Here is a 24,300-nt window from a genome sequence, read left to right as displayed (position 1 = left end):
AGTTGGAGTTGGCGAACTAGATGGCTGGATACTAGATGGCAGTCGTCGGCGACAGATGATTGGAGAACACTGTTTGGCTCTCCATGCAATGAATGGATGAAGAGGCAGAGGATGAAGAAGAAGAAGATAATGATGTTGATGTTGATGATATTGAAGTCGAGCATGCTGATGATGATGTTGATGGAACAGTGGCATCGTCTGATGATGATGATGATGTTGACACTAGCAACAACTTTGTAGATGATGGACCAGTGTTCAATGCCTTCTCGACATTGGACATGAAGGAATCGATCTGATCCTCATTGATACATAGCTCGTACTCGATACCAGACAGGAAGCGTTGCTCCATCAGATTGATGTCCTGCACGGGAAACTCAAAGATATCTGACAGCATCTTATTGTTGATGGGTGCGCTCTCTGACCAGAACTTGATGGTGACGATGGTGCTCGTCAACAGCAGATTGAACAATTGATTGTGTTTCAATCCAGTGCGTGCCACAAACTTGTTGGAGTAGTAGACGATTGTGGACAGCAGTGATGGCGAGCATCTGAGCATCTCCAGTATGCTCAATATTATATCGAATATCTCATTGATGGCCTCGGTCAATTTCTCGGGTTGTGATGAGCGGACATAGGGCGCATCGTGGTCCGCCAGCCACTGGTACACGGGTCGACGCAGGACCACATATTCCCAGCGTCCATCATTCTTTCCATATAATTGATTGTATATCTTGCGGAAGGCGTGTTGGGCCAACATTGCTTTGTTCGAATTCCTGGATGATCCATGATTATTATTATTTTGTGGCATATTATTATTAATATTTGTTGTTAGTCACTTGGGACTTGCATTGAAGATAAATAATATTATGATGTATTATGTGAATAAGATTGAGGAAGATGGAGTGGATTGATATATCTATCTAATGAAGATGTACTTGGTTGGTCTGATTGATTGATCGATGGATTTATTCAGCGTGTGTGTGTTTGAGTGTGTGACTCAGTGTGTTGAAGATGATTCAGATGTGGACTACCATGATGATGATGATGTGTCATATGACATTGATACAACCCCAATATAAATGTATGAATGAGGGAAGGGATACTAACAACTGACTGTGACTGTTGCAAATGCTGCAGTGATGGACGGATTAGTGTGTGAATGGTATTGTTGGGACAACAGGAGATTGCTTGATAAGGTCAATCAGTCCCCTTTCCAGGGTTACATTTGGTCAGATCATGGTATATACATCCCAACCCCGACTCTAAATGCCGTATAATCTATCGCCAATGAATGGACAACAACACACTTTGATGTGAACCACACTAAACACAGACTTATACTTTGCCGATGTCCACATCAACATCATCCATGTTTGATCAATTGATAAGCATACACTTTAACACATTCACACACACATTCTCTAACACAACACATAATAATGATGAAGTTGATGACGGATTGAATTTCCAAAAGAGTATTGTCCCTGGTAAAATGCGAACTGACTACCATGATGGGAAGGTAAATACCATCTTTAGGGAATATGAGGGTAACACCTACATTATCGTTGTAAATGGTATGGTATTGGTACTAATATATAATGTTGTATAATATATATATATATATTCTATTAGTTTACAGAATAAGTAAATTGAATTGGATTACCTATCTACATTATATATATTTGGTTTGATTAATTAATTGATTGATTGAATGAAGTTGTACAAATAATAATACATGTTTGTACAAACACACACATAAACAAACCTTACACTTATAATCACAATCAAGATTGTGATCAAGTTGATATCTCATCAATTATATTTAGGACCGATGAGACTCCCATCATCGCTCAACTCGATGGTGGTGTTCATCCAGATCGCTATCACGTTTGTCTATCAATTATAGACCATCTTGAGTGGTGGTCCATCACACTTGTAGGTTCGATGGACTTGTTAAACTGAAACCAACGCCAATGGATTGAATCGGATTGGATTTGATTGATCAGTCGATGTCATTGATTAATTGATTGGCTTTGTGTTTGTGTGTGTGGACAAATGGAGTAGCCCTCTGGTGATAAGGATTGGATAAGGCCTGGCCCATGCAATACCCCCTGGCACCACCTAGCCATTCCATTAATGATTGTTGTGGTACCATCAGGGAGCGTCTATTCTAGAATCAAAAGCTTATTGTTACGAAACGAGTACAATCCATATGCAATCATTCAGTACATAAATGTTTATATGAATTTATACCCAACAACATCACCATAAGACATGTCTCACAAAATGGCAGAGAGTTAAGATGTGGAAGCTCTATTTAGAGCGTCTGTTCTCCAATCAATAGCTAAAAGTTACGAAACGTCAACCACAATCGATCACCATCACACTGCACACTCACTACTAACAATCAATCAAACACATAATGGAGTGAATGGGCGAGGACCTCATTGCCACCTGTGTTTGTGTGTTTGAGGGTGAAAGTATGAATGAATACTTGATGGAAGGATGGATGGATGGTTTGATGGCTGGATGGTTGTGGATGGATGGATGTTKGGCAATCGTCTGCTGGCAATCGATACGCTAACTTATACGAATGAATGTGTAGAGTCGCCACACAACCTCTAATGATTGGTACCAAGCAAGGATGACATATGTCAACTAACCAACTTGTATCCATTCGATCTCTACTCTTGATATCATATCATATATCGAATCGCCACGCACGCCACTCCCGATTGTTCGCGAGCCTTTATTATTATTATTATTATTACTGCTGTTGTTGCTGTTGTTGCTCGTTGACATTCTTGAGATCCAAGAAAGGATGCCATAGACCTTGAATTGATTCAGTCTTGGTGATATAGCGATCGCCAAACTTCCTTGGCTTGTTACCTGTTGTGTCTTTCAGATTCTGCAGATGCTTGATAATCTTATCCTCTTCCCTTCCACGCAGAGGAACAAACTTTTGTTTACCTGATGCTATAATGTTGTTGTCGTTGTCGAATGTTTGAATGATTGATCGAATGAATGAGTAAGTGACTAGAGTCATCCAAGTAGTATGTTGTTGCTGCTGCTTTGATCATACCATATGTAGCTAGAAATGATGGATGTGAACCGCTCTTGACGACCTCCTCGAACTCTATTTGAGGGTTGGCCTCCTTGAACTCAACAATCTGAGTAGGTAGTATATTTCTGTTTGTTTGATTTATCGGATGATTGATGTTGATGATCAGTTAGATACAGTTGATCGTATGATTGATTGAATGAATGAGTGATCGAACCATCATGATGGGTCGTCCAAAGTCGATGTCGTGTCGACACGACCATCAATCACATCAACATCTCTGGTCATACCTAATATGTTTGCTGCTGCCAGAGTGTTGACAGTAGTTGATCGCTACTCTCTGTAATTGCCACACACCGTTCTTTGACATGTTGTATGTATGTATATATGTATATAATGTATAATTGTATGAATGTATGTATGATTATCAATCCGCTACTTTCATTCGTCTTTCAAACAAACACACTACCAATCGAACTTCTGATGAAAAGGACCATCCACACACAAGCCCATCTAATTTTGTTGATCAAAAAAAATAAAATTAAATCATCTCTCTCAATGTGAATGATGGACTTTGAAGACGACAATCCGCACAACAACTACCTGTCAGATTACGTATACGTCTTTTTTGTTTGTGTTTAAGCTTTCAAGTAAACGACAACAAGTTAACTTATTCGCGAGTAGACTACAGGGCGACACAGAGCAGCAGCAACAACAGCACAGCTAGACAACACAGCCAGGCCTACACACATCATTTGACCGCGACCATACACATACATAGATTGACACAATGCTTGGAATAAGATCATTGCTGTCTGCACCGACCAGACTGTCCAGCACATCGATGCTTGGCAATGGAAGTCTCATCACCAACTCAAGAGGCATCATCAACCTGTATAATCTTTCGAACCCAACATCATCACGCTTTATCACATCATCCACTCAAATCAACAACAACAACAACTCAAACAACAACTCAAACAACAACAACAAATATAATATTACATTGAATGGACGCAAGTCATTCTCAACTGCTGCCGCCGCACCAGCCCCAGCAGTCAACAACAACATTGAAAAGACAGTATCCGAGCACTTTGAACATAATGCCATCCTCACACCAGGTGCAACGTTCACCGTGCCCGTCATCAGCTTAACAACCAAGCACAGCGTAGACAATGTCGTCCTGTTAAAGAGCATCTTCAACACTCCCTTGAGGTTAGTCATCAACATCATTCATTCATTCAATCAATCAATCAATCAATCAAGTTCAGTGCGACTAACTCTCACCTCATTCGCACGCATACATACAGAGTCGATCTACTTCATAGAGTTGTTAGATGGCAGAGAGCCAAGGCCATGCAGGGCACTCATTATGCACAGAACATGGGCGACATTGATCGTACCAACAAGAAGCCAATGTCACAGAAGGGTAATGGTCGTGCTCGTCAGGGTACTAACCACGCCATTCAGATGAGAGGTGGAGCAAGAGCCTTCCCTCCCAAGCCAAGAGATCACTCCTTTTCACTGCCCAAGAAGGTGCGCGCACTCGCTCTCAAGGTGGCCCTGTCCACCAAGCTGGCACAGAACAAGCTGGTCATTGTCGACTCGCTGCAGCTCGGCTCACATCGCACCAAAGAGCTGGAAGCTCTGCTGCCCGAGGTCTGGGGCAGGAGTCTGTTGGTGGACAGCGACATTGCCGCCAACCTCAGTCTGGCCGCCTTCAACCTGAAACACATCGACCTGCTCCCACAGCGTGGCATCAACGTCTACTCGATCCTGCAGAAGGACACGCTCGTCCTCACCAAAGAGGCCGTCGAGCTGATCCAGAAGAGGTTGTCCGAGTAAACGCAGTAACGACTACGCGCCACTGCGCCTGGCTGGCATCACGCTCACGAAGCAACAACGAAGCAGCAATAAACTAACAATATCGAGAACATATATGACTACTATCAAAGGGGAGTGTGCATGCGACGTCGTAGTCTGCTGTTTCCCCAAAGTTTATTCGCGCCACATGGCGTGTTGGATTGTCGGCAACAGGGTGTTTCCGTGTTGCCAACATGGATGGCATGTGGGAAGGAAGGAAGGAGGTGATCTTAGAGCACATTGAGGAGCTTGAATGTGTAGACACCATGTGGTGGGAAGGATCCGGGTGCCATCATAGGCAGTTTGATCTCCATACCAGACTGACCGAGGGACTTGAAGCTGAGCTCTGGGCCATTGTAGCCGAGCAGCTCGACGGTGGTCTTGGAGGTGACGACTGGGTGCACCAGGGTGAGTTGGTAGTCCTCTGGCCAGATGAACGAAATGGCGTAGACGGCACCAGAGTCAGAGTTGGTCGTGTACCAGATGGTCTCGTCGATAGTATCATTCTGTGCACGCCACCAAGTCGAGTTGTAGATAGCCTCTCCACTGACGTTCAACCATTCTCCCATGCCCATCAATCTCTCTTGCATGATCATTGGGATCACTCCATCAAAGGTCTACAGTTGTTGTTGTTGGAGTTGAGTGTGAGTGATGGGATATCGGGATGATTCCAGGGGGTACTTACGGGGCCAACATCAAGCAAGAGGTTGCCTCCACAGCTGACAGTGGACACGAGGGTCTGGATGAGGGATGTTGTGTTCTGGTACCAAATCAAGGCCTCATTTTGGTTGTATCCCCTAATTTGTGTGAAGGCCCAAGTGTCAATCAATCACATTCAATCACATCCAATCAACCAAACATACCATGATGTACCAATAGTGTAACAGTTCTCCCACTTGTGAGTGAGCAACTTGCCTGGGTTGAAACGATCGGATGGAGTCCAGTAGCCGCCGTTAACACCACCACAGTCTGCTCCCCAACGATCGTTGGTGACGACGGTGTCCTTTACGGAGGAGTTGGTGTAGAGCCAGGCCAGGAACTCAGTGGATTGCCAGTAGGTGGAGTTCTCATCCCAGTCGCCATCGGCCCAGATCACCTCTGGCTCGTACGAGTTGACAATGTCCTTGAGCATTGGCTGCAACACGTCGGTGATGTAGACGTCTCTGGTGGGTGGGTTGCCCGAGTTCTTGTCGGCCAAGTAGATTGGGTTGAACCATTCGAACAGCGAGTGGTAGAGTCCCATGTGCAGACCGGTGTTCTTGACGGCTTTGGAGAGCATGCCGACAATGTCGATGCCGGGACCTACGTCCACCGAGTTCCAGCCCCAGCTCTGGTCAGAGGGCCAGTTGCAGAAACCATCGTGATGCTTGCTGGTCAGAACGACGTACTTGGCGCCGGACTGGACGAACAACTCTGCCCATTGGTCTGCGTCAAAGAGGTTGGCGCGGAACATTGGTGCAAACTGCTGGTAGGTGAAGTCTGGACCAAACGAGGCGTTGTGGTAGGCTTGGGTGGCACCATTGTCTGATGATGGTGTCTCTAGGTTGTACCAATACCACTCAGCACCTGGGGCAACGGGAACGGCGAATGCAGGGACACTGTAGACACCCCAATGAATGAAGATACCAAACTTGGATTGATCATACTAATGTCATGTGATTGATCGGTTGGGTGGAATGAGTGGATTGAATGAGTGAGGCGAATGGTCGTCCAGGACATGACTGCTACTTACCCACAATGGAAGTGGACGTGAGTTGATTGACTGTTTGTTTGGAATATGAATGATTGAGTGAGTGAGTGGATGTTAGTAAATGTACGAAATAGGGACGAGGCCAATCACTTGACAATCAATAATCAGTCAACCTACGGCTATATGATTGGAGAATGGAGTGATTGAATGTCAGCCAGTATGTCATTGAGTGGATGAATGGATGGATTGATGGTAGATGATACATACGCCAGTTTGGTTCATATGATTGCGATGCGGCAATCATTGCCAATGCCAATAGTATAAACAATTGAAACAATCCCTTCATGATTTTCTTATATCTATCTATCTACCTGTTTAATGATTGATTGATTGGAATGGAATTGAAATGAAATGATTCAACACCATACAACAAGTGTCATACTTTCTTTCAAACATGATGCAAACAACCTTCAACAGCCATTTTCAATCCAATTCGGTGTGTTGTGTGTGTGTGAAGCTGTTCAAATGGTTTCGGACCCAAGTTGGAATCGGAGCTTTAGAGTTTAAAAAAAAATCGTCAAACATAAAAAAAACATAATATCTTCTTTAGTTCGGTCGTCATTAGTATGGGTTCACAGGAATGGACCATTCCTCGGAGAATTACTTATTTATATTATTAAACATTATCTAGACTAATTCTTATTTATATATATATTATGAAGTCAACTCTAATAACTGAGTAATAATAGTATCCTCTTTGTTCAAGACTAAGAACAAACAGAAGAAAAAACATATTTTTCAATTTTGATTTGATTTTGAGAGAACAAGCAAAACCCGCATCCACATGACCAACATTCACTCACTTTCTCCTCATACACCTGAACAACACACACACAAACACAACTGTTGTGTCATTCATACATTCATTCATACATTCCCTTCTACTACTTTGAGATTTGTTACACAAGACTTTGTTAGTAGTTGTGTTTTGTTGTGATTGTGTATTATAATACTATTATATATCTTTATATTTTCATAACATATACATCTATATAAACATTTATATTTAATCGAGATATAACAACAATAATAATATGTCGACACAACAGGTACAGAAGAAGAGAAAGGACGACTACTCTAACTATCAACCAGAGATTAGTGGTCCACCTGAGATTGGTCCAGAGGAGATTCAAACAGAGTCAATACTAGGTGATGGTATGTTTGTCAAACAAGATTGATTGGTCTAGATTGGTTTGAGATCATTGAATGATCAGTCACTGACCATGCATGTTCATCCACATTCGTTGCGAATCAACAGGAAGTTTTGGAACTGTTTACAAGGGTAGATGTCGTCAGAAGGATGTAGCCGTCAAGGTCATGTTGAAGCAAGTCGATGAGAAGACTTTGAAGGACTTTAGAAAGGAGGTGGCTATCATGAGCACCATCTTCCATCCAAACATAGTACTCTTCTTGGGGTATGTTAACAGCATCATCATCAACATTCATCACCAAGAGGTACTAATCATTCATTCTTTCAATCAATCATTCAATCTCGAACAACATACACAGTGCTTGCACATCTTTGCAAGGAAAGTTGATGATATGCACAGAGTTGATGAAGGGTAATCTGGAAACATTGCTCATGGATCCAAATATCAAGTTGCCTTTGATCACACGTATGAGAATGGCAAAGGATGCCGCACTGGGCATTCTATGGCTACACAGCTCCAACCCTGTATTCATTCACAGAGACCTAAAGACAAGCAACCTGTTGGTCGATGCCAACTTGAACGTAAAGGTCTGCGACTTTGGTCTGTCACAAATCAAGCAGAGAGGCGAGAACCTAAAGGACGGTCAAGATGGAGCCAAGGGTGTAAGTACTCTCAGAGTCATCATGTGCTGTGATTGATCAATCACCTGACCCCAACCCGACCCATATATCAATCAATCAATCAAATAGACACCACTTTGGATGGCACCAGAGGTGCTACAGGGCAAGCTCTTCAATGAGAAGGCCGATGTTTACAGCTTTGGCTTGGTGCTCTGGCAGATCTACACAAGACAGGAACTATTCCCAGAGTTTGACAACTTCTATAAATTCGTCGCAGCGATCTGCGAGAAGGTGGTCCGCCCACCAGTCCCCGCGGACTGCCCACCCGCACTGCGACAGCTCATTCAGAAGTGTTGGGACGCGTCGCCAGAGAATCGCCCCGACTTCAACGTAATCACGTCGACGTTGGAGGGTATCGTCATCGACCTGGCCATCCCCGACGAGTATGGCGCCATCATGTGGAAGAACCACTTTAGACACGCCGACTACGCCACCTGGAAGGACTTCCTCAATGTATTCGCCAACTTTATCGGTCTGACCAGCGCGCAGACTCAGCCCATGTACGACCTGCTGCTCAACTCGCCCAACCTCAACGGCTCAACGATCGAGCTGAACTTCAAGTGTCTCAAGGCGATCATCGCCATGCCCACGCGCGTCGGTGGCCAGGAGGAGGAGGTCGTCAGCATGGAGCAGTTTGGCAAGGTGCTGGCATGGTTCGGCTGTCTCAAGGAGGACGGCAGCCAGATCCTAGACAAGATTAGACAGCTGATGGAGTGCGCCTGGTTCCACGGCGACATCTCGACGGCAGAGAGTGAGAACAGGCTGCACAAGAAGCCCGAGGGCACCTTTTTGGTACGTTTCTCGACGAGCGAGTCTGGATCGTACACCATCTCCAAGGTGTCCAAGAACGGCGTCATTTCACATCAGAGGATCCATCGTCCCGGCGGCAAGTTCCAGGTCAACAACAGCAAGTACCTCAGTGTTAAGGATCTGATCCTGGGTGAGGCTCAAGCGCTGGGCATCATCACGCCATGCTTGGGTTCCAGATTCCTTTCACTCATCCACAAGTCAAACACATCTGGCTACATATAATTTGTTTGTTTGTTTATTGATATTCAATCAAACAATCAATCAAATCAATCAATCGATAATCAATCAATCCAATCCAATCATATCAATCATATCAATCATTCATTCATTCATTCAAGTAGCTACTGCAGTGTGTTTCATCCAAGCAGTGACACATGCACATATTCCCAGCCAATTCAATCATTCATCAATCAAATAATATTTCATCGTCCATCAATCAACCAAACATTCAGTCTTATCAATATCATCCACTCACACGTATTTATATATACATCCATCCTCCTTCCTTACACAATACAAAGGGATTGAGAGGGAGACCCAACAACAACAACAACAACAATAAACAGTACAATGCTAAACAACTCTTCCAAATAACAAATATTATATGTGAACTATCTTATTTATTTACATCTAGAGGTAGTGAATAATATTATGTCTTATTGGATTTGAACCTTGAGTGATTGTGGCTGCTTCCTGATGAACTTGATTGTGAGCACACCATCTTCATGATGAGCCTCACCAGACTGGACGTCAACATCTCTTGGAAGTTTGAATGATCGCTCATATCTACCATAGAATATCTCTGAATGTTTGGAAGATGAGGACTTGGTCTCTGGAGCAGTCTTCTTTGAATCAACTTGAGTCTGAGTGGTCTCTGGAGCTGACTTCTCGTGAGTCTCTTGGATATCAGTGAACTCTGCTTCTTCCAATGATGGTTTGTCTTCGTTAGAATGATAGCATTGTTTTTATAATAGTTGGTAATTATAGGAAATATATATAATCTCTATTTAGTGTAGTATTGTTATTGATTGATTGTTAATGATATATTACAAACTCAACTTTTGGAAGACTTTAAATAGTTTCCAGGACTGCCGTCAAGGAAAGGACATATTTAAAAATGTGAAATCTAAATGAAATTTCGATGATAATTCAAAAGATATATTAACGAAATAACATTTGAATATACTTGTATATATATGGTATTCCTTGGAATAATAATAATTACTCTATGATGTATATGTTATCACATAAGAAAAATTTGAATTATGATCAGGTTGATGAAGTTCATCAAACAAAGTGCCCTCCTGTTGGTTAGATCCGTCCAAAATGAATGATTATTTGAAGTCCCAAAATCCAATGATTAATTCATCCATTAAATCGTTCAATCATATAGAGATATAGGGATGAATAAAAGAAAGACTACAGAGGATAGTACTACTACAACAAGTACAACTACAACTATAAATACAACGACACCGGAGGATTTGGTTGTGGACAGCCACAAGCCATCAGTTCCATCAATCACATTTGTTGTTGATTCCAAAGTCAAGCCCACATATAATAATGTAACATCCTTTGATTATGCTAGTGTAGTCGGCCAGGATGTTGACTTGAGCAACACAACTACAACTTCAACTACGACTACAACAACAGCAACAGCGACAGAGACCGAGTCAAAGAAGAAGCAGAGGAAGAATGAGGAGAGTAGTTCCAAGAATGATGGTGTCCATCTTGTTAACGATGATGACTTGCTGGAGTTTGACACGGATACTTCGTACCCGTACCTTGATTCCTTTCAATATTACAGTCCACCTGCGACAACAAAGACTTTGTCGGATGATTGTGTCAAGTTGCTCAAGTCGAGTATTGAACATGACTCACCATCAACATCATATATTGGCACCAACTCATTTGTATTGGCAGCTTATCAGGCTTATAGTAATCACATGCACTTGATGATCAGACCCGATGACATCTGGTTGGCATTGATGACACAGTTCTCCTTCTACGTCGATCGCCGGTCGGAGGAACTCAGGTCAAAGTTCGTGGCATTCGATGACAAGCGCACATTGGTTGTTAGGTTGCCTGGAAGTCTGTACACTGCGCCCTATGAACAAATGTCGACACTGTTTGTTGACCAGATTGCACTCAATATCAAGGATGCTTCGTTGCGCGACTGGGTCGTGCCAGGTTTCACCACTACCACGGACACTGATCGTGTTGTTGGCGCCTGCACATTGATGTCAACAATGAAGAAGTACTTCAACTTTGAATGCGAGCTGGAATGTGGCCTTCCAAAGGTGACTATGTTGGGCACTGTTGATGATTGGAGACAGGTTAGACAACGTGCTGAACGATTCGCAGAGTTTGACACCAAGCGCAAATACATGGCCAAGTGGCTTGAGATGCTGCTGCCAGTGTTGGACAACATGATCATGTCGGTGGAGGGAAATCCCGATATCAAATGGTGGAACAAGATTGTTCACTATGCAGATGGTGGCTCGGGAACTTCATTCCTCTCTGGCTGGATCACAACATTCATTTCATTTCAATCAGATGGTAAATGGCTTGGTGATAACAAGTCGTACTACGATGATGAAGATGATGAGTGTATTAAAGTCAAAACTGAATGGCCAGCGATCGACATTGACAACATACCAAGAGGTTTCTCAACATGTCCAGTTAAAATAATTGACCCAGAACATCAATACGACTCTGACATCTATGCTGGACACATCATATCCAAATTCACAGACGATAACACAACAATCACTCCTTCACTTGACTGGTTCCTTATACTCAAAGGACTGTCGCCACAGCAATAGCCACATTGATTTGATGATTAATAAATAATAAATCAATCTTTCAATCAAATAATCCTTCGCTCAGTCAACTGGAACTATCAATCAATCATTGAAATATATTATCTTATTTATTTACATCAAGAGGTAGAGAATATATCTTACTGGATTTGAACCTTGAGTGATTGTGGCTGCTTCCTGATGAACTTGATTGTCAGAACACCATCTTCATGATGAGCCTCGCCAGACTGGATGTCAACATCTCTTGGAAGTTTGAATGATCGCTCAAATCTTCCATAGAAAATCTCTGAATGTTTGGATGAAGATGACTTGGTCTCTGGAGCAGTAGTCTTTGTTTCAACTGGTGTCTGAGTCACCTTTTCTTGAGTCTCTTGGATATCAGTGAACTCTGCTTCTTCCAATGATGGCTTGTCCTCGTTTGATTGAATAGACTCATTGATTGGTGTGTCTTTGACTGATTGAGAGACGACTTTATCTTTAATCTTCTTCTCTGATTTGGTACCGGTTAGTGTGAGCACATTGTTCTTGATATCAATATTGATGTCATCCTTCTTTAGACCTGGTAACTCTGCAGTGATTGTCAAAGATGATTGATCGAGATTGACATCAACCTTTGGTGACCATATTGAAGATGCTTTGGTCAACTGATCAAATTGTTTAGATAATTGTCTGAATGATCCAAATGATGATGTAGGGCAGACATTGTTGTTGGTGAATGAGTCTGAGAATATTGGTGAATAAAATGATAGCATGGTTGATTGTAATTATAAGTATAATATAAATAGTATCTTATCGATTGAATAATTATTTGATTGATAATATAATATAATAAACTCTCCCTGGAGGACTTTATATAGTTTCCTGGAGGTCAACTAATCACCAGAAAAAATTTTTAAATTGTGAAATCTAAATGAAATTTCGATGAAAATTCAAAAGAGATACAAACGAAATATCACATGAATTCAATCTAAATAAATAAAAAAAATTTCTATTAATATATTAAACTTAAGTATCTGATGGAATGAGTATACTTATGAGAAGAATCAGAATATATAGATGAAGTTCGGGACAAGCCCTCATTTCGGTAAAAGGTCCGATATGGTCGGGGTCTTGGACAGGAAAAGTGATGTCTTAAACAATCATAATTCATTGTAATTCATTCAATTGATCAAAGAGATAAAGATGAGTAAAAGGAAGACAACAGAGAGTACAACTACCACAAGTACAACTACAAGTACAAGTACAACAAGCACAACAACAACATCAGACTTGGTTGTGGACAGCAAGCAATCAGTTGCCTCTGTAACGTTCGTTGTAGATTCCAAAGTCACGCCCACACCTAATGATGTAACATCCTTTGATTATGAGAGTGTAGTTGGCCAAGGTGTTGACTTGAGCTACATAGATACAACTACAACGACTCAGTCAGTGACGGAGAACATGACAAAGAAGTCAAAGAAGAAGAAGCAGAAGAAGAATCATACTACTTTCAAGTTGCTAAAGTCAAGTATTGAACATGACTCACCATCAACATCATATATTGGCACCAACTCATTTGTACTTTCAGCGTACCAGGCGTATAGTAAACACATGCACTTGGTGATCAGACCCGATGACATCTGGTTGGCATTGATGACACAGTTCTCCTTTTACGTCAATGCTCACTCGGATGCTCTAAGGTCAAAGTTTGTGGCATTCGATGACAAGCGCACTTTGGTTGTAGAATTGGATGGCTGTCTGTACACCGCGCCTTATGAACAAATGTCGACACTGCTCGCTGACCAGATTGCACTCAATATCAAGGATGCTTCATTGCGCGACTGGGTCATGCCAGGTTTCACCACTACCACAGACACTGATCGTGTGGTTGGCGCCTGCACATTGATGTCAACAATGAAGAAGTACTTCAACTTTGAATGCGAGCTGGAATGTGGCCTTCCAAAGGTGACTATGTTGGGCACTGTTGACGATTGGAAACAGGTTAGACAGCGCGCTGAACGATTCGCAGAGTTTGACACCAAGCCCAAGTACTTGTCCAAGTGGCTTGCAATGTTGTTGCCAGTGTTGGACAACATGATCATGTCGGTGGAAGGCAAGCCCGATATCAAATGGTGGAACAAGATTGTTCACTATGCAGAGGGTGAGTCAGGCCCTTCATTCCTCTCTGGCTGGATCACAACATTCATTTCATTTCAATCAGATGGTAAATGGCTTGGTGATAACAAGTGGTTCTATGATGAGGAGTGTAACAAAGTCAAAACCGAATGGCCAGCGATCGACATTGAGAACATACCACGAGGTTTCTCAACATGTCCAGTTAAAATAATTGACCCAGAACATCAATACGACTCTGACATCTATGCTGGACACATCATATCCAAATTCACAGACGATAACACAACAATCACTCCTTCACTTGACTGGTTCCTAATACTCAAAGGACTGTTGCCACAGCAATAACCATATTCACGTAGGACGATCAATATTGGGTATTGACATATTTATAACCTTGATTGTTCCAGATTTAGCAAATAAAATGAGGCAAATTGAGATTATGGGGGTGTTCAAACAATGTTAAGTTCAACAACACTTTGGGCTCAGTACTCATTCATTCATTCACTCATTCATATATTCGTATATACACATATAAGCGATCAAATCAAATAAGGGAGTAAATAAACAGGTTAGCAAGAATGTACGGCAGCACATTAAAGTTACTTGTTTATGTATTGCTGGTGGTGGTAGCATTGTCTATATATCAATATAACATCAATCAGACGACAACGAGATACTTTGAGCCGATATTCCGTACATTCCACACGGATGGCGCATCGATCAACAAGACACTGATACTGGCACATCGCGGCTCGCGTTACTTATTGCCAGAGAACACGATGTTGGCATTCAACACTGCGCTCGACATTGGCGCCGATGTTATTGAGTGCGATGTGCGTGCCACCTCGGACGACGGCCTCGTCGTCTACCACGACAAGCTGCTCAAGCGCACGACTGGCCTCGAAGGCACGATCGAGGAGCGCACCCTCGCGCAGGTGTTGGCCATCGACGCTGGCGCCATGTTCTCGCCCGACAATGGCACCACGACACCCTATCGCGGCAAGGGACTGCGGATCCCGCTGGCCCGTCAGCTGTTTGACGAGCTGCCCGTCACGACCTCAATAAACATCGAGATTAAGGAGGACGATGAGCGTGTCGCCGACTTGTTGTGGACAGAGATGCGTCGTGCGTTCGAACAGACTGGTCGCCAGCACCGCACCGTTGTCGTTGGCTGCCGCTACTGCGCGCCAACCCTGCGCATCCGTCAGCTGGCTGCACAGTACCAGCAGGAGAAGGGTCTGACTGACCTGCCGCTGACCACGTCGGCCTGCGAGAAGGACGTCACACGCTTCGTGCTGCTGTCACAGTTCTATCTGGCCAAGATCTACTACACCTGGTTCCCAATGGACAACTTTGAGACATTCCAGATCCCGCCCATCAGTGGCCCCATCTCATTGGACAAGCGCAAGATCATAGACACGGCGCACTTCTTTGGCAAACACATTCATTACTGGGTGATCAACGAGGATCACAACGTGGAGCGCATCCTGGGCTTGGGCATCGAGGGCATCATCACCGATCGTCCCGACGTTGCCGTGCGAGTCTTTAAGCAGCAGGGCTACAAGCCCAGGTCACATGTCATTCCCAAGCCACTGCCTGGCAACCTGACTGGCACGTACTATTTGCCCGAGGTGGACATTGAAGAGGTGCACACATGCATCACGCCACTATGCATGGTGTTGCAACATATTGACATGATCGTAATATCATTGGTCCTGTCATTCGTCGTGTACAAAGTATTGTTTGGCCGAGGTGGCAGAGCAGCCACTTCGTCTGGCAAGGCCGTACCAAGTGTGTCCAAGGTAACAAAGATCACCAAGAAGACACAGTAAGTAATTAATCATTCAATCAATAAACCATAAAGTGTAATCAATCACGTGATCAAAGGACAAATTTCCATTTTTAGACATTCTTTTGAAAAAAGAGTTGTTTTGAAAGTTCCTCGCGCAATGATGTCATCCTCTTCAACATCATTCATTCTTTCATTCATTCAATCAACTTGATCAAATAGATACATATACTTAGATACATAGATTTATATAGATAGATAGGATTGATATAAGTGATTGAGAAGTAGTATATATATATACTTAGTGATAGCCACACGATAATATGGCAACAATATCAAATAGCTCATCGACGTCATCGTCTTCGTCAGCAGCTTCAAAGATAAAGTCGACCATCCTAATGACACTGAACCCAAAGAACGAAGAGGCTCAGAACGATGAGATGATGTGTCTTCAATCAATATATAGAGTATGACTACTCACTCACTCATTCAAACTGATCAAACTGATCAACTAACAATGAATGGTCGAACATTTGAATAGGACGACTTTGAGATGTTGACACCTGATGCAGTATGCAAAAGATTCAAGATCACATTGATACCTCATCCAACTAATCAGTATCAGAACTATTGCTCGGTGCGATTGTCAGTGACTTATACACCAAACTATCCAGACTCATTGCCAAATATTGAGTTGGAGAAGGTGCGCGGACTATCTGACGAGCAGATCGAGGAGTTGTATATACTGCTGGGGCAGAAGATGACCATTGGACAGATCGTCATCTTTGAGCTGTGTCAGGCAATCCAGGAGTTCTTGTTGCTCTACAACAAGGAGACGGTCAGTCTGCACGAGGAGATGATCCAGCGACAGAAGCTCAGCAACAGCATTGGCGTAAAGTCGAGTGTCACAATGATGGGCGAGAGCGATGACGAGGATGCCACTGAGCGCGAGTACGACGACGATGGCAATCTCATTGAGCGATCGGATGACACGGCGCTCAACACTACCGACGACATGGCGCCGAGCTCGCCGCCATACGGCCTCGACTCGTCACAACACATGGGCATGCCGCCCCTTCACATGCGCTACGACAACGAGGGCAAGAAGCTCTTGCTCTCATCGCAGGGTTCATACGACACATTCGACACATTCTTTGGCAGCACGTCAAGTGGTTTGGAGAGCAATGACAACATCTTTGAAGATCATCATCCACATCATCATCATCATCATCATCACAATCATCACCAGCAACAGCAGCAACTGTGGCGCAGCCCCAGTATAGATTTGGACGACAGCGAGGGCAGCGATCAAACCGCTGCCAATCACTACACAAAGATACGTTGGAAGCTGGGCGCGCGGCTCGGCCCATCGATCCATGAGTGCACCAACCTGGACACTTCACAGGCGATGGTGTGTCGTGTCGTCACTGTGGACAATGAGAACTCGACGAATGACGTGCGCGAGAACTTGGCCAAACTATACTCGATTCAGAAGGAGGTCGAATGCATGAAGTTCCTCATCAATCCATACGTCGTGCGATACATTGGCACTGCCATCGAGAACAACACATTGTACATCTTCCAGGAATATGTAAAGAGCGAGACATTGCGCCGACGCATCGATAAACTGGGCAAGATTGACGAGGCCACCGTGCGCAAGTACACGCACCAATTGTTGCTGGCGCTGGTCTACCTGCATTCACAGCACATCCCACATCGCGACGTCCAGACCAAGAACATATTCGTCGACGACAAGAACCGTCTATTGCTCACAAACTATGGCGGCAAGACCACGCGTATCATCGACTCACACGATCGGCACTCGGCCAAGAACATCAACTTTTGGATCTCTCAGAAGCTGCTCAACTCGCCCAACTCACAGCTACGGCGAGATGACCTATACAACCTCGGACTGGTCGTGTTGGAAATGCTCACTGGCGTGCATCGAACGGTCAACCCGCTGAGTAGCAGCTCAGGCAGCGTAGGTAGCGGCTCGAGCATGGGCAGCGGCAGCGGCAGTGGTGGTGGCAGTGGCGGCGCTCAGGCCAACGAGTACCTTAAGTTGTTCGAGAGCACGCCACTACCAGAGTGCGTGTCCCCACTGGCCAAGGACTTTCTGTACATTATATTCAACAGCGATGAGAAGGCGCGTCTGGAGGCTGGCCACATCCTCAAGCATCGTTTCATCTCATCGCATCACTCGCTGTCTACATCAACACCACAGCTCAAGACCAAGGAGACCAACAGCAGTGGCGGCAACAACAACAATAGCAGCAGTGGTACTACCAGTAGCAGCAGCAACAATATATTGAGTCTGGCACATCTGGTCACGACGACGCTACGCAACACAACCGCTTCGATACAGACACTGACGACAAGCTCTTCATCGAACAACAACACCGCGTTAACAACATCGACAAATAGCGACGCGCTCAACACGAGCACAACATCCAACCTGAGCGACTCGACGCCCTCCTCGCCACAGGCTTCTTACACAGCGGCGGGCGGTGTGGTGTTGGCCAGCAGCCAGTCACCGCCACCCACGACCAACACCATCATCTACCCACCATCACCGACCATCCTCAAGAAGGAACCGATTACGCCGCTCTCCCCGTCAACCGCGAGTCTGCAGCCCCCCGCAACTAGCTCGCCCATGGCCGACTTTCGTTATCATTCGCGTTACAGGACGGACTTTGAAGAGATCGAGATGATTGGCAAGGGTGGCTTTGGCATCGTGGTCAAGTCGCGCAATAAGTTGGACGGGCGATATTATGCAGTGAAGAAGATCAAGACAGAGAATGTATCATCGGACAGCCATGCAGAGCCCCTCACAAACAAGCTGTTGCGCGAGGTCACTACCCTGTCGCGTCTTCATCATCAATATGTGGTGCGTTACTACCAGGCGTGGATCGAGCGATCAGAGTCGTTCCCATCGGACATTGATGCGTCGATGGAGGACCTCAGCGGTGATCTGGAGACAGATGCCAGCGAGGATTGGATGATGCAGAGCCATAGCAGGTCACTGATATCACACGACACAACATTCACGGCCAACACAGACATGAGCTATGTGGCAAGCGATGATCCATCGTTTGGCGACGACGATGACGACGACAATGACGATGACGACGGAGATGACGACATGTCATCAGATGCATCGACCTCCAACTACAACTTCTCATCACACCAGTCCAAAATACTCTCACGTCCATCCAACAGTCTGCTACGAACGCCAAAGAAAGAGAAGAACACGCATACACTGTATATACAGATGGACTATTGCTCCAAGAAGACCTTGAAGACATTGATTGACAACATTGGTGGAATGAGTGAGGATGAGATATGGCGAATCTTTAGACAGATGGTCGAAGGTCTAGATCACATCCACTCACAAGGCATCATTCATCGTGATCTCAAGCCAGCCAACATCTTCATTGACAATGATGAGAACGTCAAGATTGGTGACTTTGGTAAAGTACCATGTTCAGGAGCATCATGATCGCGGGGATGGGACCATCACTTACTCATTCACTCAATCAAACAATGTAGGACTGGCAACCAGTGGAACGACAAAGAACCCTGTTGGAACGGGCATAGACATCAACAATAACAACAATAATAATAACAACAACAATGACAATGACAACAACATCTTCGCAGAGATAACAGTGGACAATGAGGATAATATGACTGGAGGAGTTGGAACACCATTCTATTGCTGTCCAGAGATATTGAAGAATACCAAACAGTATGGGGTCAAGGTGGACATCTACTCGCTAGGCATCATCCTGTTTGAGATGTGTCATTCGTTCCAAACACAGATGGAGCGATCAAAGATACTTCACGAACTGCGCAATGAAATCAAGTTCCCACCTGGCTTCGAAGCTCTCAAGCCCGATCAATCACAGCTGATTCGTCGCATGGTGTCACACAATCCCAACAACAGGCCCACGACAAAGGAGTTGCTCGAGTCGGAGCTGCTGCCGTCGAGAATGGAAGATGACATCCTCAAGGAGGCTATCAAGGCTATCGCCAACCCATCACTCTCCCTATTCAACTACCTGATGGAGAAACTGTTTGGCATGTCCACAGACGAGCACATCATCTCGCGCTACCTCTACACGGCCAACGCCACACTCTCACAGGTGCACTTGCTGGCGCGCGAGCAGACCTTTGCGCGACTCACCAAGATCTTCAAGAATCGCTGTGCCGTGCGAATTGACACGCCGCTTCTCTTCCCACGCGATGGATCAGCGGGCAACAACCTGGTGTCAGCAAAGTTCATGGACGAGGGAGGCACTGTGATCTACATGCCCTACGACCTCACCGTGCCATGGGCGCGGCACGTCGCCCTGCATGGCATTTCCCTTTCAAAGCGTTACTCAATCGCCAAGGTGTTCCGTGAGGCATCACCAGGCTTCAGTCCAAAGGAGCTGTATGAGTGCGACTTTGACATTGTCGGCTCGCCCAAGACGCGACACGTGAGCGATGCAGAGATACTGCGCACGGCAGTCGACATCATGGAGGAGTTCTCGCGTGAGCTTGGCGCCAGCTACATCATCAAGATCAATCATTATAGCACACTGGATGGCGTGCTGGAGGTGTGTGGCGTCGAGCGACGACATCACGAGCAGGTATACATGGCCATTGCGACCCTGCACTGGAAGTACACGTGGACACAGGTGGTTGCATCGCTGCGCGACATTGGCCTGACCCAACAATGCGTCAATCGTCTGTCCGTCTACCTCAAGCAGACTGGCGAGATGATGACGTGCATCGGCCAGCTCGAAAGTTTACTCGTGGGCAAGAAGGAGGCACTGGTCGGACTGACCGACTTGCGCATGTTGGCGCGCAACCTCCAGGCCATCAACATCATTCACAAGTTCTACCTGGACCTCAGTCTGGTACACAACTATCAATACTACAATGGCATTGTGTTCCAAGTTGTTAGCGATCGTAGCAACGTAGCGTCGAACGAGCCCAAGCCACAGAAGCAAGAGATAGTGATGGCGGGTGGGCGCTACGACAAGCTGATCCACTCGTTCCTTCCGCCTGCGACAATGAGCAACATATGTGGCATTGGCCTGACGATCGCGTCCGAGAAGATTGTCAACTCTGTCATCTCGTACGAGCAGCGTCTAGTGCGCACCAAGGGCATGCACTCCCTGTTTGACACAGAGGTGTTCATCAGCTCGCTCGGCTCCAACATGTTGACAGAGAAGCTACAAGTGGCCACGCAGCTATGGTCCATGAACATCAAGGCTGACTACTCGCAGACCGACTACTCCACTGCCGAAGAGATCTACCATCACTGCAAAGAGAATGGCATCACATGGGTCATCATACTGAAGGAGCGCGCATACCAGACTGGCTCAATCAAGATCCGCCACATTGAGACCAAGACCGAGTCGATCATCTCTCGCAAGGACCTCGTCGACTTCATCCTCAAGGCCAAGAAGTATCGCATCATGGAGAGTGGAGCGCCGGCCGGTCAGTCGTCGGGCATCAGCACCAGTGGCGGAGCCACCGACATTGCCGTCGACACACAGACCGAGCTGCTCAACATCAATGTGACTATACAGGGTGGCGAAGACATCAAGAACAAACTAAAGAAGATCGAGGGCACGGTCAAGGAGTGCATCAGCAAGATGTTCAAGGGCTTCTTCCTGGCCAAGGGATCGTCTATCAAGGTGGTCGCCGTCGACCTGCCCATCGCCACAGTCAAAGAGTTCATCGACAGTGATGTGCCCGCATCCAAGTATCCCAAAGCATCTCGTGACAAACTTGTCCAACTGAAGGTACACGTGTCCAAATGGAAGATGATACCATTCTTTGTCGTCTACTCCTATAAGGATGATAAGCCGATTATCATTACCAATAGTGTACCGTCATAGTCCGTCCTCCGTCGTCGCCCATCGTCCAACTTACCCAACTTCATCCATCCATGTGTGCGTGTTGTCTAACAGGTGACTGTTGACAATGACTCACTCCGATCTATCAATCAATCAATCAAACAATCAATCCATCTATCTATCATCGATCAATGAATGGATATATGTACATGTAAATAAACAGAATAAGGACATTTGGTTGGGTAATCATTGAGAAGGGTTGCTGACACCAATGTTTCAAGTTGGCGAAATGACAGTTCTCAGTTTCCAGGTGTTTTCTCAAACAAACTCCAAAAGCACAATCTTCTAGAAAACATCACGCCAAGAGGACACATTCGAATCGATTCACTTCCATGTTTCAGATGCAACTTCCAACATAAACAACAAACAAACCAATCAAACAAATATTGATTATAATAGAAGTTAGTTATTATAACTCCACGAATATGTACACTTGATCGTTAACCATTTAAACATTTCGATCAATTAAGTAAACACAATGATACGCAGTTCAGATGATCCCATAGAAAGTCTAATCAACTCTGATGAACGTTCTCAAGAGATTGAGATACTAAAGTCAATATTCTTTGACAACTTCATCGCTGACGAAGAGTCAAGCTTCTACAAGGTTGGTGTTAGTTGGTTGGTGATCATTATGATTGGAGCGCGACTGGAAATAGTCAACTAACATGCATTCATTCATGATTGAATAGATTAAGGTCAATGTAATTGTACCTGATAACTTTGTACTGAGGACGACTACTACGCCAAACAACAACATTGACAATGACCATGTCGTTGACAATGAGCAACAAACAACAACCACTACTACTACCGCTGCTGCTGGCGCGGTCGCCGTCGCACCTGACCCTGCACCCGTCGCACCTGCCCCTGCCCCTGCCCCTGTAGCACCCGCACCCAGCGAGCGATCCTATCCTGTAGTATGTCTGCCAGCCGTCACCTTGGGATTCGATCTCCCAATCGGTTACCCAGTCCTGCCGCCCAAGTTGTCCATTTCATGTTGTTGTAAGTATAGGTAGTTGATACATAGAGTACGAGTTGGTGCACCATACTCACACATGCGTGTCGGATCTCAGGGCTGTCACTTGAGCAGATGGATAGGATCATCACTCAAATGAACTCAATGTGGAGTCAAGGCGAACTCATCATGTTTACATTGATCGATTGGTTAAAGAACAATATATTTGCTCACTTGTCAACCGAGTCTGAGTTGGTACTGACGTCCACTCCAGTGGACTTGGACTCTCCGCTGGCTGAACACTGTATCTGGGAGTGTCACGAGGATTGGACAAGTCTAATGTCAAGTCTGCCTCTACTCCTGGCCAACAACTCACACGAGTCAAAGAAGATATTCAACAGCGAGACACATACATGTCCCGTGTGCTTCTGTGATGAGATCGGCACTCAATGCTCCCTGTTGTCCCTGTGGTCACTTCATGTGCAACACATGCACCAAACAAGTTATCATGCTCAACATTGAGAGTGGCGACGTCAACCTCATTCGATGCTCGACACCCAAGTGTGGTCAACTGATCGATCAGAACCTGGTTCAGAAGAACGTCTCACCAGACCAGTTCAACAAATACTGTGCCGCCATCAAGAAGACCACTGGTTTCCTCGAGTGCCAACGATGTCGTGGGTGGGCAAAGGTCGAACAACATTCAAGGTCAAGTAAGTATCATCGTCTTGGAATGAATCCAATCAATCAATCATTCATTTACTTACTCTCACTCCTTTAGCATTCTGTGAAGCATGTTATTACGCGATGTGTATGCTCTGCTCAAAGAAATGGCATCCTGGAACACCATGCAATTATGATCCCAACAGCGTGGAGCCACGTGTTCGCTTTGGAAGCGATTACAAGCCTTGTCCAGGATGTGGAGTCGTCATCCACAAGTTTGAAGGCTGCAACAAGGTGTGTTGCACATCATGTAACACAATGTTCTGTTGGGTGTGTCTGCGCAGGATCGACGGCTATTCACATTTTGACACCAGCTGCATTCTATTCGAGTTCCCTGGCGCGATAGATGAGATGCGACGACGAAGACGTCTGCCGCAGAACCAACACTATCTGTTTGGCGAGGTCACTGGTAACGCACAGTGCAAGCGATGCAAGGCCAAAGTGTATCGATACAACAACAACAACCATCTCATTTGCTATCAATGCAAAGCTGAGCTCTGCTTCCTCTGCAAGTCCATCATCACAGGTACCAAGCACTTCTCTCCCAGTGGCTGTGTCCAACATGGTGGAGGTCCAAACAACCTTCTTGTTCCGTAGTCGAGCAGGCACCAAAATAAACACCAACATCCAACCAATGATAGAGCGACAACCAATGATTGAGTGTCG

General features: G+C 45.1%; 11 protein-coding genes across 11 annotated transcripts; 7 read left to right on the top strand and 4 right to left on the bottom strand.

The window, feature by feature from the left end:
* Positions 1–34: 34 nt before the first annotated feature.
* On the bottom strand, positions 35–1,560 carry SAMD00019534_005090 (hypothetical protein; the record flags this gene model as incomplete). Its single annotated transcript, XM_012903942.1, has 2 exons — positions 35–773; positions 1,559–1,560. Coding segments are annotated over 2 exons (741 nt in total), but the record flags the coding sequence as incomplete, so codon positions are not given.
* Positions 1,561–2,767: 1,207 nt separating this feature from the next.
* SAMD00019534_005080 (hypothetical protein) lies at positions 2,768–3,431 on the bottom strand (the record flags this gene model as incomplete). The annotated part of the gene is made up of 3 exons (XM_012903941.1): positions 2,768–2,976; positions 3,083–3,189; positions 3,352–3,431. The coding sequence occupies 3 exons, from the start codon at positions 3,429–3,431 to the stop codon at positions 2,768–2,770; spliced, it is 396 nt and encodes a 131-aa protein (XP_012759395.1).
* Positions 3,432–3,851: 420 nt separating this feature from the next.
* SAMD00019534_005070 (hypothetical protein) lies at positions 3,852–4,906 on the top strand (the record flags this gene model as incomplete). The annotated part of the gene is made up of 2 exons (XM_012903940.1): positions 3,852–4,276; positions 4,372–4,906. 2 exons carry the CDS (start codon positions 3,852–3,854, stop codon positions 4,904–4,906), a joined length of 960 nt encoding a protein of 319 aa, XP_012759394.1.
* A 248-nt stretch (positions 4,907–5,154) lies between these two features.
* SAMD00019534_005060 (hypothetical protein) lies at positions 5,155–6,896 on the bottom strand (the record flags this gene model as incomplete). The annotated part of the gene is made up of 5 exons (XM_012903939.1): positions 5,155–5,541; positions 5,610–5,721; positions 5,788–6,569; positions 6,657–6,686; positions 6,882–6,896. The coding sequence occupies 5 exons, from the start codon at positions 6,894–6,896 to the stop codon at positions 5,155–5,157; spliced, it is 1,326 nt and encodes a 441-aa protein (XP_012759393.1).
* An 812-nt stretch (positions 6,897–7,708) lies between these two features.
* On the top strand, positions 7,709–9,537 carry SAMD00019534_005050 (hypothetical protein; the record flags this gene model as incomplete). The annotated part of the gene is made up of 4 exons (XM_012903938.1): positions 7,709–7,829; positions 7,933–8,089; positions 8,184–8,487; positions 8,575–9,537. 4 exons carry the CDS (start codon positions 7,709–7,711, stop codon positions 9,535–9,537), a joined length of 1,545 nt encoding a protein of 514 aa, XP_012759392.1.
* A 1,181-nt stretch (positions 9,538–10,718) lies between these two features.
* Positions 10,719–12,140, top strand: SAMD00019534_005040 (hypothetical protein; the record flags this gene model as incomplete). Its single annotated transcript, XM_012903937.1, has 1 exon — positions 10,719–12,140. The coding sequence occupies one exon, from the start codon at positions 10,719–10,721 to the stop codon at positions 12,138–12,140; it is 1,422 nt and encodes a 473-aa protein (XP_012759391.1).
* A 137-nt stretch (positions 12,141–12,277) lies between these two features.
* On the bottom strand, positions 12,278–12,889 carry SAMD00019534_005030 (hypothetical protein; the record flags this gene model as incomplete). Its single annotated transcript, XM_012903936.1, has 1 exon — positions 12,278–12,889. The coding sequence occupies one exon, from the start codon at positions 12,887–12,889 to the stop codon at positions 12,278–12,280; it is 612 nt and encodes a 203-aa protein (XP_012759390.1).
* Positions 12,890–13,319: 430 nt separating this feature from the next.
* SAMD00019534_005020 (hypothetical protein) lies at positions 13,320–14,597 on the top strand (the record flags this gene model as incomplete). The annotated part of the gene is made up of 2 exons (XM_012903935.1): positions 13,320–14,277; positions 14,338–14,597. The coding sequence occupies 2 exons, from the start codon at positions 13,320–13,322 to the stop codon at positions 14,595–14,597; spliced, it is 1,218 nt and encodes a 405-aa protein (XP_012759389.1).
* Positions 14,598–14,830: 233 nt separating this feature from the next.
* Positions 14,831–16,084, top strand: SAMD00019534_005010 (hypothetical protein; the record flags this gene model as incomplete). The annotated part of the gene is made up of 1 exon (XM_012903934.1): positions 14,831–16,084. The coding sequence occupies one exon, from the start codon at positions 14,831–14,833 to the stop codon at positions 16,082–16,084; it is 1,254 nt and encodes a 417-aa protein (XP_012759388.1).
* Positions 16,085–16,364: 280 nt separating this feature from the next.
* Positions 16,365–21,935, top strand: SAMD00019534_005000 (hypothetical protein; the record flags this gene model as incomplete). Its single annotated transcript, XM_012903933.1, has 3 exons — positions 16,365–16,508; positions 16,583–19,511; positions 19,591–21,935. The coding sequence occupies 3 exons, from the start codon at positions 16,365–16,367 to the stop codon at positions 21,933–21,935; spliced, it is 5,418 nt and encodes a 1,805-aa protein (XP_012759387.1).
* Positions 21,936–22,431: 496 nt separating this feature from the next.
* On the top strand, positions 22,432–24,231 carry SAMD00019534_004990 (hypothetical protein; the record flags this gene model as incomplete). Its single annotated transcript, XM_012903932.1, has 5 exons — positions 22,432–22,560; positions 22,646–22,958; positions 23,030–23,215; positions 23,415–23,624; positions 23,693–24,231. 5 exons carry the CDS (start codon positions 22,432–22,434, stop codon positions 24,229–24,231), a joined length of 1,377 nt encoding a protein of 458 aa, XP_012759386.1.
* Between the last annotated feature and the right edge of the window lie 69 nt (positions 24,232–24,300).

Source organism: Acytostelium subglobosum (assembly GCF_000787575.1).
Source record: "Acytostelium subglobosum LB1 DNA, scaffold: scaffold1, whole genome shotgun sequence".
Taxonomy (NCBI): domain Eukaryota; phylum Evosea; class Eumycetozoa; order Acytosteliales; family Acytosteliaceae; genus Acytostelium; species Acytostelium subglobosum.
Note: the sequence above shows the minus strand (reverse complement) of the source record. Positions and strands in the feature narration are given on the sequence as shown.